Source organism: Nomascus leucogenys, chromosome 15 (genome assembly GCF_006542625.1).
Source record: "Nomascus leucogenys isolate Asia chromosome 15, Asia_NLE_v1, whole genome shotgun sequence".
NCBI lineage: Eukaryota > Metazoa > Chordata > Mammalia > Primates > Hylobatidae > Nomascus > Nomascus leucogenys.
Genome location: NC_044395.1, coordinates 34,047,198 through 34,062,093, shown reverse-complemented (window position 1 = coordinate 34,062,093; position 14,896 = coordinate 34,047,198). Strand labels below are relative to the sequence as shown.

Sequence of the window (14,896 nt, the reverse complement as noted above, 5' to 3'; positions counted from 1 at the left end):
TAGGTATTTTAGACAGTTTAGGAATGTTTCAGAATTTATGATATTGGCAAATGTAGAAGCTGTCATCATACTTCCTCACTGTCTAGGTATGATTCAACTATTGTGTTTGTGAACATTTATACTCTCAGCACCTGTCATAAATAGACTTGAGTAATAGATTTTTTTTTGTTCTGAAAGTGTTTTTCCAATATTATGTTGTAGAGATAAAAAGGAAACCTATGGTAATATTCTTAAACTCAATAATTTGTTAGAAAGTTAAAATTTATATATGAAACTACATTTTGATTGTTCTTTAGTAATCTCATGCTCCAGATGGACAGGAAGGGAGAGAGATTAGTATTGAATTTAGTCAGGAAATTTTCATGCAGGTGGCAGGAGTTTAGATAGCTAACATAATTTCCCAAAGTGTCTGGCCTATCTTTTCATAATATTTCATGAATCCTAGAATAAGAGTTGGTATGCTTCTCCTTGTAGAGCAAATAGATTGTGGAAATGTATTGTTAAACTCCCAAATGCATTCAATGGTCAACTATTTTCAGTCTACTGTGTATTAAGTATTGGTTTTGGAATATATCTCTGACTAAATCAAGCTCTTGTCATAAAAAATATTGTTATGGTTAAAATCTGTAATTTTAGGACCAGCTATTGTATTACATGTTAATCTGGATCCCCAAAATCAGATAATAAAGTAGTTGTTATTCATGTAAATAATAATATTGATAAATAAAATATGAGGTATTACAAATTATTGCTGATACTTGAGTATTAGAAATGTGCATGTAACTTTCAGATTTTGCTTAAGGAAAGTCTGAGAATAAAAGGCTCAAGCATTCACACAAACCCAATAACTATTCCGTATAAAGCACAGTGATGGGTGCTGGGGGTAGTTATTTTGTGTATGCTTTTTGCCCAATGTCTGGTGTAGAATAGACTCCACAGTTTTCATGGTCTCGTAGGGTGTTTTTGGGTCTTGTGTACCAGAAATTCTAACCCTGGCCTCTCATGTCTAGGGAGCTGCTGGGGCACACTAGGCAGTTTGGATCTGCCTGGCTTGTGTCAGAGGTTTCTGTTAGACTTTGTAGGTGGGTCAGGCAGGGAAGTGACTGGAGATCCCCATCAGCCTGTTCTCTTAAAATGCAATTTACATGATCATACCTTACATTCTTGTACCTGCTCTATGGTATTGTAAATTTCTGTTTAAGAAAGCACAGAAAGATCTGTGTTATGTTAAGCCTAGAAAACTATTAACACAATACTTTGATATTATTATAAATGAGAGGTTTTAGAGGAAAATTTCAGATATGGTCTTAAAAAGTTAGGCCACTGTTACTAATTCATAAAATGAATATTTAATATCCTTAACATTTTTTTTTAATAGAACAAATGACAAACATGAATGTCTTCATTGTACCAAGAAATATGTACTTTTCTGGAACTGAGACTACAAAATTTAAAGAGACCCAGTCATAGTTTTTTGAAGTCCTTTCCCTGAAAAATCAACAAAAAAAAAAAGAGGGAAGAAAATTTGTTGTCAGATTGGGGCCAGTGTCAGAAAACTCCTGGAGGGACAGGAGTTTTTGTTGTGGGGAACCAGACATGCAATTGCTTTTGCATGTTAAAATTTTTCTTCTCAGACATTGCCATTATAATCAACTATTATCTTACTAAATCTATAAATAGTGTTCATATGGGAAACAGACCAGAAAACCATTCAAGTAAAATAGAAAACAGCATCATAAATTTTTAAACAAAAAAGCAGAATAGCAAAATGAGAGCTTGTTTTCTTACTTGTAACCAAAATCTGACTTAACACAACTTCACGATTTGCTCTTGAGGTAGGAGGTACCTTCGGGGAAGCCTGTGGACTTCAGCTGTTCTCAGAGGCAATACCCAGGAGCCAGTGAAATATAGCCTGGGGCTGTATGAGCCAATGATCATTTCCTGGCTTGACCAGATGGGAAGTTCTAGTGTGCTCCTGCCAATCTAATATTGTTATATTTTCATTTATTCCAAAATAGCTGTTGACAGGCTTCTATGTACTCGGTATTTATTTAGCCCTTTGGGAAATTTAATAAATAAAGGATCTATGTCCTCCTAGCATTTAGACTAGTATGAAAATAAAGCATTTGTAGCATGTTTTATTTTGCATTATTTGTTGAAAAAGTTATAGATTTTGTTAGGATTAATGAAAACTAGCAATCTCCTATCTTGCCAGTCCCCACTACTTACTTTAATTTCTCAGAAAGACTATGTTGAACTTTTAGTCATTTCTTGTAATTTTTTCAAGACCATGATTGTCCTGCTATTTTTAAAATTTGTTTTTCAGTTTTAGATATTTATCATTTGGCTTCACACTGTTTTCATACATGTCTTTACTTCATACTATTTTACACGTACCTTTCTCTTAGTCTCTTGATAGTTAAAACAACTTTGGCAAAATCAGTTTTTCATGTTATATTGTAGTGACTTTGTACATATTAGTTACAAGTCAACTACTTAGTTTATTGTAATTATGTTATTTGTATAACGTTGTTTTCCCAGGAATTAACAATCGACTTGGAATTTTCTTTTTTTTTTGAGACAGAGTCTCGCTCTGTCACCCAGGCTGGAGTGCAGTGGCACGATCTTGGCTCACTGCAAGCTCCGCCTTCTGGGTTCCCCCATTCTCCTGCCTCGGCCTCCCGAGTAGCTGGGACTACAGGCGCCCACCACCATGCCTGGCTAATTTTTTGTTTGTTTCTTTCTAGTAGAGACGGGGTTTCACCGTGTTAGCCAAGATGGTCTCAATCTCCTGACCTCGTGATCTGCCCGCCTCAGCCTCCCAAAGTGCTGGGATTACAGGCGTGAGCCACCGCACCTGGCCGGAATTTTCTTTTTTTAAAAAAACATACTTATTGTTACACTCAGGCAGCCCAAACTGACCTACCTCTTGACTTCTTTCTTTATAGACCTGTTATCATTGCCTTCCAGCATCCAGAGTTTTGCTGACTTCTTCAAGCTCACCAACCAAGAGCTTCAGTGGCAGTAGATACCTACCAGAATGATGAAATACTTTAACCAAAAGAAAGCACAAAAATATAATATGCTGTTATACACTCCAGTTAAAATATTCTTTATATTTATATAATAATTTTTTGTTCAACTAACTGTTGTCAAAACTGGAATGTATTATAACATTAATACCAGTATTTCTGAAGAGATCTCTTTTATCCCAACTTTAAAGAAAAGACCATTAATGTGTTTATTAGATTATCCTGAGTCTCCCAAGTAATCCATTGATTTCTGTTATGGTAACTGTGAATAAAATCCAGTATGAAATAATCATAGGGTTTAACATTTCACACCAGTTTGGCTAGTGTAAGACTAGTAATTCTGAAAAGAGAAAACAACATTTTAAGTTGGAATTTTTAATTCTTAAATGGAAAATATTTTTTATCTTCCTTAATGAGTTCTTTTGATGAGACTCTTGATTTGTTTTTCTCAATTACTTGTCTTTGTTGTTGGCTTTATGCCAGAATTACTAAACTGCTGGTCTCACAGGATGTTTCCAGTATTAAGATGAGGAAAGGAAGTGACTAGGAATCTAACAAATAAGGCTGTATGGCCCGGTGCAATGGCTCATGCCTGCAATCCCAGCACTTTGGGAGGCTGAGGCAGGAGGATCACTTGAGTCCAAGAGTTTGAGACCAGCTGGGCAACATAGTGAGACCCTGCCTCTACAAAATAAATAAATACATACATAAACAATTAGCCAGGTGTGGTACACACCTGTAGTCTTAGGTACTTGGGAGGCTGAGGTGGAAAGATTGCTTGAGCCTGGGAGGTCGAGGCTGCAGTGATCTCACCACTGCTCTCCAATCTCAGCAACAGAGCTAGACCCTGTTTCAAAAAACAAACAAACAAACAAAAGACATAGAAGAGAAGGTTTACTTGTGTTATCATTTTTGTGACTCAAACATTCTAACTTTGGTTAATTATTCATTTTAAGCATTAGGTATGAAAAATTGATATGGGTGAATTACTCTTCCATAATTGCCATTTGGACCTATGCATTTTTAAAGAATATGCTACTATAACCTCCCTTTAATTTATTTGCTTAGTTTTTATTTGCTCCCACAATGTTTCTGAGTACTTGATCTTTCCCATTTCAATTTAAATTGCTGTTCTTGTTCAATTCCTACTAAAAGTAAAGCAATAAAGGTACAGATAGTTTTCTAAAGCAGGCCTCTCAACTTTAATACAGAAACAGATTACCAGGGGATCTTGTTAAAATGCAGATTCTGGGGTGGGGCCTGAGGTTAATGCTGAATTGAAAAGCAAAGATCTAACATACCTTGGATGTAGAAGTAAAGTTGATTCAGTATCTGGAATCTGTGTTCAATTATCTGTGACCCTTCAGCTTCTAGAAGTCAGTGGAAAATTTTGCATTACTGGCTGCTACTAAGTATACGAAATAGTAGATTTGTTGCTTCTTACAGACTTAAAAATGTTTGATTATTTTTAGGTCACTGCTTACAAATGATTTCAGTGCTATGTTTATCAATGTATATGTATATTTTACATATTAAATATATAAGCTATATTTCTTCCAATGTCTTTGAAAAAATATTGTTGGTACTTGCTGAGCTTTAATTTGTACATACATCTCTGATCCGTAGCTGTTAGTGATTAGGATCCTATTGTATATTCTTTTATGGTTATACAAACATAAAATCACAGAATATAATATATACAAATTAATAGTATACAGAATATACTATATACAAATTAATAACTAGCTTCCTTGTAATGTTTCTTCCTGTGTAATTAGATATTAGCAATGAAAATATTAATGCTTTGCATTTTTTTTTTTTTCCAAACAGCTCAGTCATTAAAAGAATTTGCAAGACTACTCATTGCAGTAGAAGAAGAAAGGCGAAGACTGGTAAGTCTGTGCTATATTTCTTAAGAATATTGCTTTGTTTCAACGTATTAAAGAGAAAGAATAGACCTCCTGAACTAGAGAACTTTATACAAGGCCTTATGATTTGACATATCTACTAATTTTTATATGTATTTTTGAAAAGATTTTTGACTATAATTATCATATATTGCTAATAAGATATACCATTTTTTCTAATTATTTGCTTGGCATATGTAAATTACCTTTATTCTGCTTGCCATTTTCTGTTCTAAGGGTTAAAAATAGTGATCAGACTGCCATTAAGAAACCCATCCTAATTCAGCAAACATTTAGAGGTTCTAACAACCTCAGTGTTATAATACAGACATGTTTCAAATGTTTCAGATAATTCATGGAAGGAGGAACTTACTTGCCAGGGTAATATTAAAAGGTAACCTTTGAGTTGAACCCTGAAGGTTGGGAGAATTTTGCTAGGCTGGGAAGGATAGGGAAAGCATTCTAGATTGATGGATGAATATATGCAAAGGTATTAGAGCATAGTTATTGGGGAAACACTTATCCATTCAAAAATATAATTTTATGCCCAGTGTTTTCAAATATCTGTGATGTTCTCTGTCTATGATGCAATGTCCTCATCTGTAATACGGGAAAAATAGTAGTATATATCCCACAGGATTGTTGGAAAGCATCTGTAGCAGCACCTGGCACATAGTAAATACATTTTGATGGTGATAATGATGCTGATAGTTACAGTGAGGTTTACAGACTTATCTAAGACATTATCTCTGATTTAACTGACCTCACTGTCCACTTAGGGGATTATATACACATATACAGCCATATTTCATTTCTTTGTGCTTTACTATACTGCATTTTGCAGATAATGTGTGGTTTTTGTTTTTTGTTTGTTTTCGTTTTGTTTTCAAATTAAGGGTTTTGGTAACCTGCATTGAGCAAGTCTGTTGGCACCATTTTTCTAACAGCATGTGTGTACTTTCTGTCTCTGTGTCACATTTTGGTAATTATCTCAGTGTTTCAAATTTTTTCATTAGTGTTATATCTGTTGTGGTGACCTGTGATGAGTGAATGTTGGGGTTACTATTAGGACTCTTTTGGGACTCCACAGACCCTACCCAAATAGGACTGTGAACATAATCAATAAATGGTGAGTGTGTTCTGACTGCTCTACCAGCCAGCCATTCACCCATCTCTCTTCCTGTCAGATCTCTCTATTGCCTGAAACATAAATATATTGAAATTAGGCCAACTAAAAACCTTACAGTGGCCTCTAAGTGTTCAAGTGAAAGGAAGTGTCATGTGCCTCTCACTTTTTTAAGCCAAAAGGTAGAAATGATTTAAGTTTACTGAAGAAGGCATGTCAAAACGTGATGCAGGCTTAAAGCTAGGCCTCTTGAACCAAATAGTTAGCAAAGTTGTGAGTGCAAAGGAAAGTTCTTGGAGGAAATTAAAACTACTGGTCTATTAAACACACAAGTGATAAGAAAACGAAACAGCATTATTACTGATATGGAGAAAGTTTTAGTAGTCTGGATAGAAGATCAAACTAGCCACATTTCCTTAAGCCAAGCCCATTGAGAACAAGTCCCTAGCTGTTTTTAATTCTTTTTTTTAGACAGAGTTTCACTCTGTCATGCAGGCTGGAGTGCAGTGGCAGGATCTCTGCTCACTGCAATCTCCGCCTCCTGGGTTCACGCGATTCTCATGCCTCAGCCTCCTGAGTAGCTGGGATTATAGGTACACCCCACCCGCCTGGCTAATTTTTTTATTTTTAGTAGAGATCGGATTTCACCATGTTGGTCAGGCTGGTCTTGAACTCCTGACCTCGTGATCAGCCTGCCTTGGCCTCCCAAAATGCTGGGATTACAGGCGTGAGCCACTGCCTCCGGCCCAACTCTTTTCAATTCTATGAATGCTGAAAGAGGTGAGGAAGCTGCAGAAGAAGAGTTTGAAGCTAGTAGTGGTTGGTTCATAAGGTTTAAGGAAAGAAGCCTTCACCATAACATAAAAATGCAAGGTGAAGCAGCCAAGTGCTGATATAGAAGCTGGAGCAAGTTATCCAGATCTGGCTGCGATCGTGGATGAAGGTGGCTATACTAAACAACAGAATTTCAATGTAGACGAAACAGCCTTTCCTTGGAAGAAGTTGCCATCTAGGACTTTCATAGCAATAAAAGAAAAGTAGTGAGTGTCTGGCTTCAAAGGATGGGCTGACTCTCGTGTTAGGGGTTAATGTAGCTGGTGACTTTAAGTTGAAGCCAGTGCTCATTTACCGTTCCAGAAATCCTAGGGCCCTTAAGAATTATGCTAAATCTACCCTGTCTGGGCTCTAGTTATAGAACATGGAGCCTGGATGAGAGCACATCAGTTTACAGCATGGTTTACTGAATATTTTAAGTCCGCTGTTGAGACCTATTGTTCAGGAAAAAAAAAAAAAAGATAGCATTAAAAATATTACTGCTCATTGACAATGTACCTGGTCACCCAAGAGCTATGATGGAGATGTGCGAGGAGATTAGTGTGTTTTCATGTCTGTTAACACAACATTCATTCTGCAGCCCATGGATCAAGGAGTAATTTTGACTTTCAAGTCTTATGATTTAAGAAATACATTTTTGCAAGGCTATGGCTGCCTTAGATTTTGATTCCTCTGATGGAGCTCATCAAAGTAAATTGCAAACTTTCTGGAAAGGATTCATCACTAGAAGTTGATTCTAGTGATTCCTGCTCACAAAGAGGTCACAATATCAACTGAAGTTTGGAAGAAGTTGGTTCCAACCTTCGTGGGTGACTTGGAGAGGTTCAACACAGTGGAGTAAGTAACTATAGGTGTGATGGAAGATTTAAGAGAACTAGAATTAGAAGTGGAGCCTGAAGATGTGACTGAATTGCTGCAATCTCATGATGAGACTTAAATGGATAAGGAGTTGCTTCCTATGGATAAGCAAAATACATGGTTTCTTGAGATCAAATCTACTCCTGGTGAAGATGCTGTGAAAATTGTTGAAATAACAACAAAGGATTTAGAAGACTACATAAACTTAGCTGAGAATGCAGTAGCAGGATTGGCAAGATAGACTTCAATTTTGAAAGAAGTTCTATCATGGGTAAAATGCTATCAAACTGTAATTCATGCTACAGAGAAATTTTCTGTGAAAGGAAGATTCAATCAATGCTACAGACTTCATTGTTGTCTTAAGAAATTACCACAGCCACTCCAGCCTTCAGCAACCACCACCCTAATAAGTTAACAGTCATCAGCATCAAGACAGGAGCCTCCACCATCAAAAAGATTATGACTTGCTGAAGGCTCTGATGATTGTTAGCATTTTTCAGGCAGAAAATACTTTTAAATTAAGGTATGTACACCATTTTTTTAGACAAAACACTATTGCACACTCAGTAGACTACAATATTACATAAATATAACTTATTTGCACTGGCATCAAAAGTTCATGTGACTTGCTTTATTTATATTTACACATATTCATATATTGAACTTATATACTTTATATATTTTATTTATATTTAATGTGATATTCACTTTATTGAAGTAGCTTGGAACTGAACCTACAATATCTCTGAGGTATGCCTGGTCAATATAATACTCAGGTGTGGACTAAATCCTCTGGGACTGTGACACAGTTTGGTGTTATTTTTCTGAACTGTTAAGAGAAAGCCATTTGAGGAAGGTGGGTGTTATTAAGATGCCCTTGACTCACAGGGTACAATGCTCGAGCTGGGGAAGGATCACACAAGTAGGTTGTGGCAGTAGTATAAATGAACTTGGACAGAGGTCCCAAAGTGTGAGACAGTTCTGTATAATTTGTGGAATAAGGCAGATGGTTCTTAGAAGGGATTAGTAGAAGATTAATTAATAGTTGTGGTCATATGCAGGGTTACAGGGCTAGGCCTAGAAGTTTTTGTGTTTGTAATAGGCAGTGGGAGAATTCCCAGAAGTTTTTGGAGAGAAGAATGAGAGAATTAAATTACGATTCAGGTGATATCACTTGGGCAGCCATGTGAGAAAGAGATGAGGTGGGGAAGAAATGTTCTGGTTGGTTGTGGGATGACCACATTCTTCTAGGAAACATTAGCCTACATGGGTCTAGTCCCAGTGCCATAGAGACAGCCATGCAGTGTGACCTGTACTACTAGAAATGTGTATACTTTTATGGGAGACTGACCTTTTCTGGTGGGGCAAAGAAAGGTTTTCTGTGAAGGTGACTTTGATCTGAGTTTTGAAGCCTAAATAGTATGCTGTTTTAAGCGCTTTATATGTGATCCTTACCCTACCTCTGTGAACTGTACCAAAGAAGTCTAACTTCCACAGGGAGAATTGGGTAGTATGTGCAGTTGTGTTCAACAAGAGCATCTGATGACAGAAATGGGAAAGAGAAGTTAGAGAGATGTGAAAATTAAGAATTAGAAGAGTAATGGAGCCAAAGGAAATAGTTCTGGGTTGGCGAGGCTGTGATTCAGATCTTGTGTAAATAGTTCAGGAAAGCAATAAACTAAGTACCATGTGTTATGATTCTAGAAAATATGATGGTTTAAAGAATATAAGAAAATGTGTTGTAGTTTTTGGGAGGAAAGAGATCTAAAGGAATGTTCTCATAGCACTGAAGAGCCTTTGTAGGCATCAGAGGAAAAGCTCTTCCTTTAAGGTGGGAGAAAAGAAAGAGGGTTGATAAAAACATAGTAGAAATGTGAAACAGTAAAATGGTTGATTGGACAAGTGGAGAATAGTGTTATGAAGAAGTGGTTATTTAATGTGCCCAGGAGTTTGTAGACATGGTTTAGAACAGCCAAGAGGTTAAGTTATTCAAAAGACAAATAAGAGGACTGTGATCAGCAATGAAGAGAAATTGAAGTTAGACATCATCAGTCTGTTAAGGATAGACTAGTTACTATGTTTTTGTGGATTTTTCTAGGAATACCCAATACTGAACTGTAAACAGTAAGCACAGTTGGGGGATCAGGTTCAAGTTGATGGTTGGCCCAGAAGACAATGGTGCTGGATTAAGGAGACATGGATTTGTATAATATGAAAATGGGTCTTGGTTAAGTGTGGCAATAATCGAGGCAGGAGGTTATTGATAGCCTTAGAAAGCAGAGATGGCAAGCATAACCATTTAGCGATGTTGAAGGTTCACTGGGAACAAAGGGGAGTTGGAAGACAGGGAAGTTGTGAAATGTACTGAGCTTGGTTTTGGAGCTGGTCTGGATAGTGATGAGATTAGGATGTAGCTGAGCTGGGAGACAGGCCTTAGGAATCCAGAAAGCTGAGCTCAGAGATTTGGATGCTTTATGGACAGGATCTTGACATCATCCAGTATGATGACAGAGTCAAGGACAGAGACCAAGGAGAGGAAATGGCTCAAGAATGTGGTAGAGTATCTTATAAGCCATGGAGATGAAGATCCGACCACCCATTTCTTAGTGTTTCAAACATCTTCATTTCATTTCTTCTTTTGGCCATGTTTCTGTTGTTGGGGCAGGGAAGAAATTCTGCTTTCATGGGTGAAATCATACTGTGGGTTTTTATTGCTTTAGTTGTTGTTTCAGAAAGGGTCTGAAATAAAGAATGTGCAATGTAATAAAAAAACTATAGATACAAGTCTAATGGAATGCATTTCCACAGATTATATACAAAATAACCACTAATCACACAGATCAAAATATTGCAGTGATAAGTTAACACTTCAGTCATATGATGTTATTAAAACAATGATAGTACAGGTTTAATATCCCTTATCCAAAATGCTTGGGATCAAAAATGTTTTAGATTTCAGATTTAAGGCCGGGCGCAGTGGCTCACGCCTGTAATCCCAGCACTTTGGGAGGCCGAGGCGGGAGGATCACGAGGTCAGGAGATCGAGACCATCCTGGCTAACATGGTGAAACCCCATCTCTATTAAAAATACAAAAAATAAGCCGGGCGAGGTGGCGGGCGCCTGTAGTCCCAGCTACGCAGGAGGCTGAGGCAGGAGAATGGAGTGAACCCCAGGGGGCGGAGCCTGCAGTGAGCCGAGATCGCGCCACTGCACTCCAGCCTGGGTGAAAGAGTGAGACTCCTTCTCAAACAAAAAAAAATAAAATAAGTAAAATAAAATAGATTTCAGATTTAAAAAAATTTGGAATGTTTGCATTATACTTACTGGCTAAGCATCCCAAATTTGAAAATTTGATATTGGAAATGCTCCAGGGCACATTTCCTTTGAACATTATGTCTGTACTCAAAAAGTTTTGGATTTGGGGACATTCTGGATTTTAGATTTTCAGATTTGGGATGCTCAACTTGTATGTATAGATGGTGAGAGATTTTGTACAAAGATGTGTCAAAGAACTTGTATTTAAAAAATTAGTGCTTTATTTGGGAAGAAGAATATTTTTAGTGTACCAGGAAATTGTAAAGGCACTATATAATTAATTATAAAACCACTAATTCAGATTTTTTTATTGATAAATCATGAGTATTACATGTATATTTGTTAGGTTTGACCAAAGTCTTCAGTATGTTGAAACAATGAGTAAACAGAAATATTGGCTGGACGCAGTAGCTCATACCTGTAATCTCAGCATGAGGAAGATTTACCATATTTAGGAAGATGAATATGTCATCATGGTAGTTTAATGACTATTTGCAGAGAAGAGCCCAAAGAAACATGGATTTTAGAAATAGAACTTCCTCTTGTCTCCTTCTAACTTTAAATATTGAGGGTTTTTTGTTTTGTTTTGTTGTTTTTTGTTTGTTTGTTTTTTTACATATCTGCTAAAGCCAGCTAAAATGCATAGTTTTAATGCAACAAAAAAGCACCTGAGAAAATAATGGAAAGTATGTTTCAGAACCTTTGAGGAGGGTATAGTTTATTCTGTCTCATACATCTCACACACCTTCCATAATGCAGGATTTTCCACAGTGTGGACTGACACCTGCCATCATGTGGCTAGGCAGAGATCAGCATTTTAATGGCACAAATATAAGAAATAATCTAAAAGCTCTTTGTACTGACCTTAATAAAATGCTTATTACTTAAAAGGTGAGGATCTGGTATCGATTATTGATATATGCTTTTTAAAAAGTGCATCTTTATTGGAAATGCTAGAATTTTTCCACATAAAATGCAGCACTTAAATGATTTGGGTTAGAAGGTGTCATTGATTAGGTGTCTTTGTGGTCAGACTCAGACTATCTCTAATACAGAGAGGGGCTTCTAAACCATGTAAACTTTGTGGTAACGTCTTCTCAGTTTCTGTACCACCACAGAAACCAGTCTTTTTCTTTAGATCACAGCTAACTTGGCTTTGCAAATGCCACCATTTCGTCTTAGGCTGTTCAAAATTAATTTGAACCAATGTTAACATAACAAGTGAACTCCATGGAAAAGGATGAAATGCTACGTTGTGGCCTTCTAGAAGAGATCTAGGTAACCTCTTCTTTGTTGTTTGTATTGAAATAGTGAAGTTGACTCTTTTGCCTCCATGCCACTGGAGGTGATAGTACCTCCCCTTAAATCCCTGGAACCTCATCCACCCCCATTTCTCCCTTCTTTATTTTTTTTAGAGGCAGAGTCTCGCTCCGTCTCCCAGGCTGGAGTGCAGTGGTGCGATCTTGACTCACTGCAGCCTCCTCCTCCCAGGTTAAAGTGATTTTCGTGCCTCAACCTCCTGAGTAGCTAGGAATACAGGCGCACGCCACTATACCTGGCTAATTTTCCACCCACCTCGGTCTCCCAAAGTGCTGGGATTACAGGCATGAGCCACTGAGCCTGGCCTGTCCCTTCTTAATACACTCCTTCTTGCCTGTTCTCCAGCCCTATGGGTTTCTTTCTATTCCTCTTTGTGTGTCACTACAGGCTTCTTTTGAACTTACACTTTTGTCCTTTCCTCTGCCTTGAACATCCTCATCCATATCCTGTCATGATTGGCTCCCTCTTGTCACACAGGCTTCATCCTATGTATCTCCCCTGGCCCCCTGCCCTTTCCATGTAGCCTTAGTTTAGTCCCCTTGAGTTCTAACATTATAACAGAAATACCTGCGCTCATGAAGCTTGCATTCTAAGGGGAAGAAACAAACATTAAACAAATTATGTCTGGTGGTGATAAATGCTAAAAAGAAAAATAATGGAGCTGGTGGGGAATGTTGCTGTTTATGAAGACGCCTGTAATCTCAGCACTTTGGGAGGCTAAGGCAGGAGGAAGGCTTTGAGGCCAGGGGTTAGAGACCAGCATGGGCAACATAGTGAGATCCCATCTCTACTAAAAAAAAAAAAACTGGATAGATTTAGATGTATACTGTATATCTAAGTAGCCTTGTTTGGGGAGCAACTAGATATATGGGTCTAGAATTCAGGGGAGGAGCTGGGGCTGGAGATATAAATTTAGGACTTGTCAACATGTGTGAGGCATTTAAAGCTATAGGAATGGGTGAGATCACCCAGGCTAAGAGTGTGAGACAGAAGAGAAAGGGTGGGAGGATAGAGCTCTGAGGTTCATCGAGTCCATAGTTTGATCAGATGTGGTAGAATCAAGGTAGAGTCTAATGTCCTCCTAGGGAGACATTAGATCAGTAGGAGAACTGAGAGAAAGCTTTTTGGATGGCTTGGTCAAAGCCCTGTTTCTTCACTTGCATATAGTAGAGATGTGGGACCGTAACAGACATAGGTTGTGGACCCAGTGGCTGCAGCGTTCCTTAGGACAGAAGGTCCAAATTATCTGGTCCACTTTATGCTCCTCCTTTACTCTCCAATCATTGTCTGACCCCTGGGCCCCTCACTTTCTAGTATAGTCCCTGACCTTGATAAATGATTTCTTGTGTGTTTAGCAATGTAGATTTTTTTTTTCTTGGCTATATCTTTGTCACCAATGGGGGAGGCTTCAACTTCAAAATATTTTATCTAGGGTTTATCTTAAAGAATTTATACCAGTGAACTTATTTCTTTTATTTTTCATTTTGATGAACATGAGAACTATCATTGCCCACAACATTTCACGTTTGCCTTTGACCTGTGTAAGTTACAAATTTTGCTTTAGGTTTTCCAGAATTGTATATTTTTTTAGAGACAGGATCTCACTCTGTCACCCAGGCTTGTTACTGTAGCCTTGATTTCTTAGGCTCAAGTGATCCTCCTGCCTCAGCCTCCTGAGTAGCTAGGACTATAGGCACATGCCACCATGGCCAGCTAATTCTCAAGTTTTTATCTTTTATTTTTATTTTTCAGAGATTGTGGGTCTCACCATATTGCATAGGCTGGTGTTGAACACCTGGCCTCAAGTAATGATTTCACCTCCGCCTCCCAAAGTGCTAGGATTGCAGGCATGAGCCACTGTGCCCAGCCTGTCTTTTTATCCTTGAGTAATAAAAGTACTTCCCTGAAATGAACTAGCTGTCTGGGCATTATTTTGGGACAAAAAAAATTATAGGAGGACTTAGAAGAAAAATTTATAACCTTCATTAAAATTTAAATAATATTTTCTTTATAAGGCCTTTCTTTTTAAGGCCTCTATTTTTCTTTCACTTTTGTTTTAAAACATAAAGTTAATAAAGGTTAATGGGAGTAAAATCAGAATAGTTTTAGGTGTTTATTTTTTAATTTTTTTTTTTTAGTAAGAGTCTCGCATTGCCACCTGGACTGGAGTGCAATGGCATGATCTAGGCTCACTGCAACCTCAGCCTCCCGAGTAGCTGGGATTACAGGCACCTGCCACCATGCCCAGCTAATTTTTTGTATTTTTATTAGAGATGGGGTTTCACTATGTTGGCCAGGCTGGTCTCGAACTCCTGACCTCGTGATCTACCTGCCTCGGCCTCCCAAAGTGCTGGGATTGCAGGCATGAGGCACCACGCCTGGCATAGATATTTAAGAAAGAAAAAAGTGTGTTGGTAACATCATTTGATTTTGAGCTTTTGTGTGAGCCTCAAAAGATGTGAAGAATCTATTAGTGGTGCTCAGTACATTAGACATCAGGAAT

At 37.7% G+C, this 14,896-nt stretch overlaps 1 protein-coding gene across 1 annotated transcript in view; it reads left to right on the top strand.

Moving 5' to 3' along the window:
• The window catches only part of ARHGAP42 (Rho GTPase activating protein 42), a 312,250-nt gene that overhangs the window by 102,739 nt on the left and 194,615 nt on the right, over positions 1–14,896 (top strand). The window contains exon 3 of the mRNA XM_030829546.1: positions 4,863–4,924. Coding sequence (XP_030685406.1) covers positions 4,863–4,924 — 62 coding nt within the window. The remainder of the gene's footprint in view (positions 1–4,862; positions 4,925–14,896) is intronic.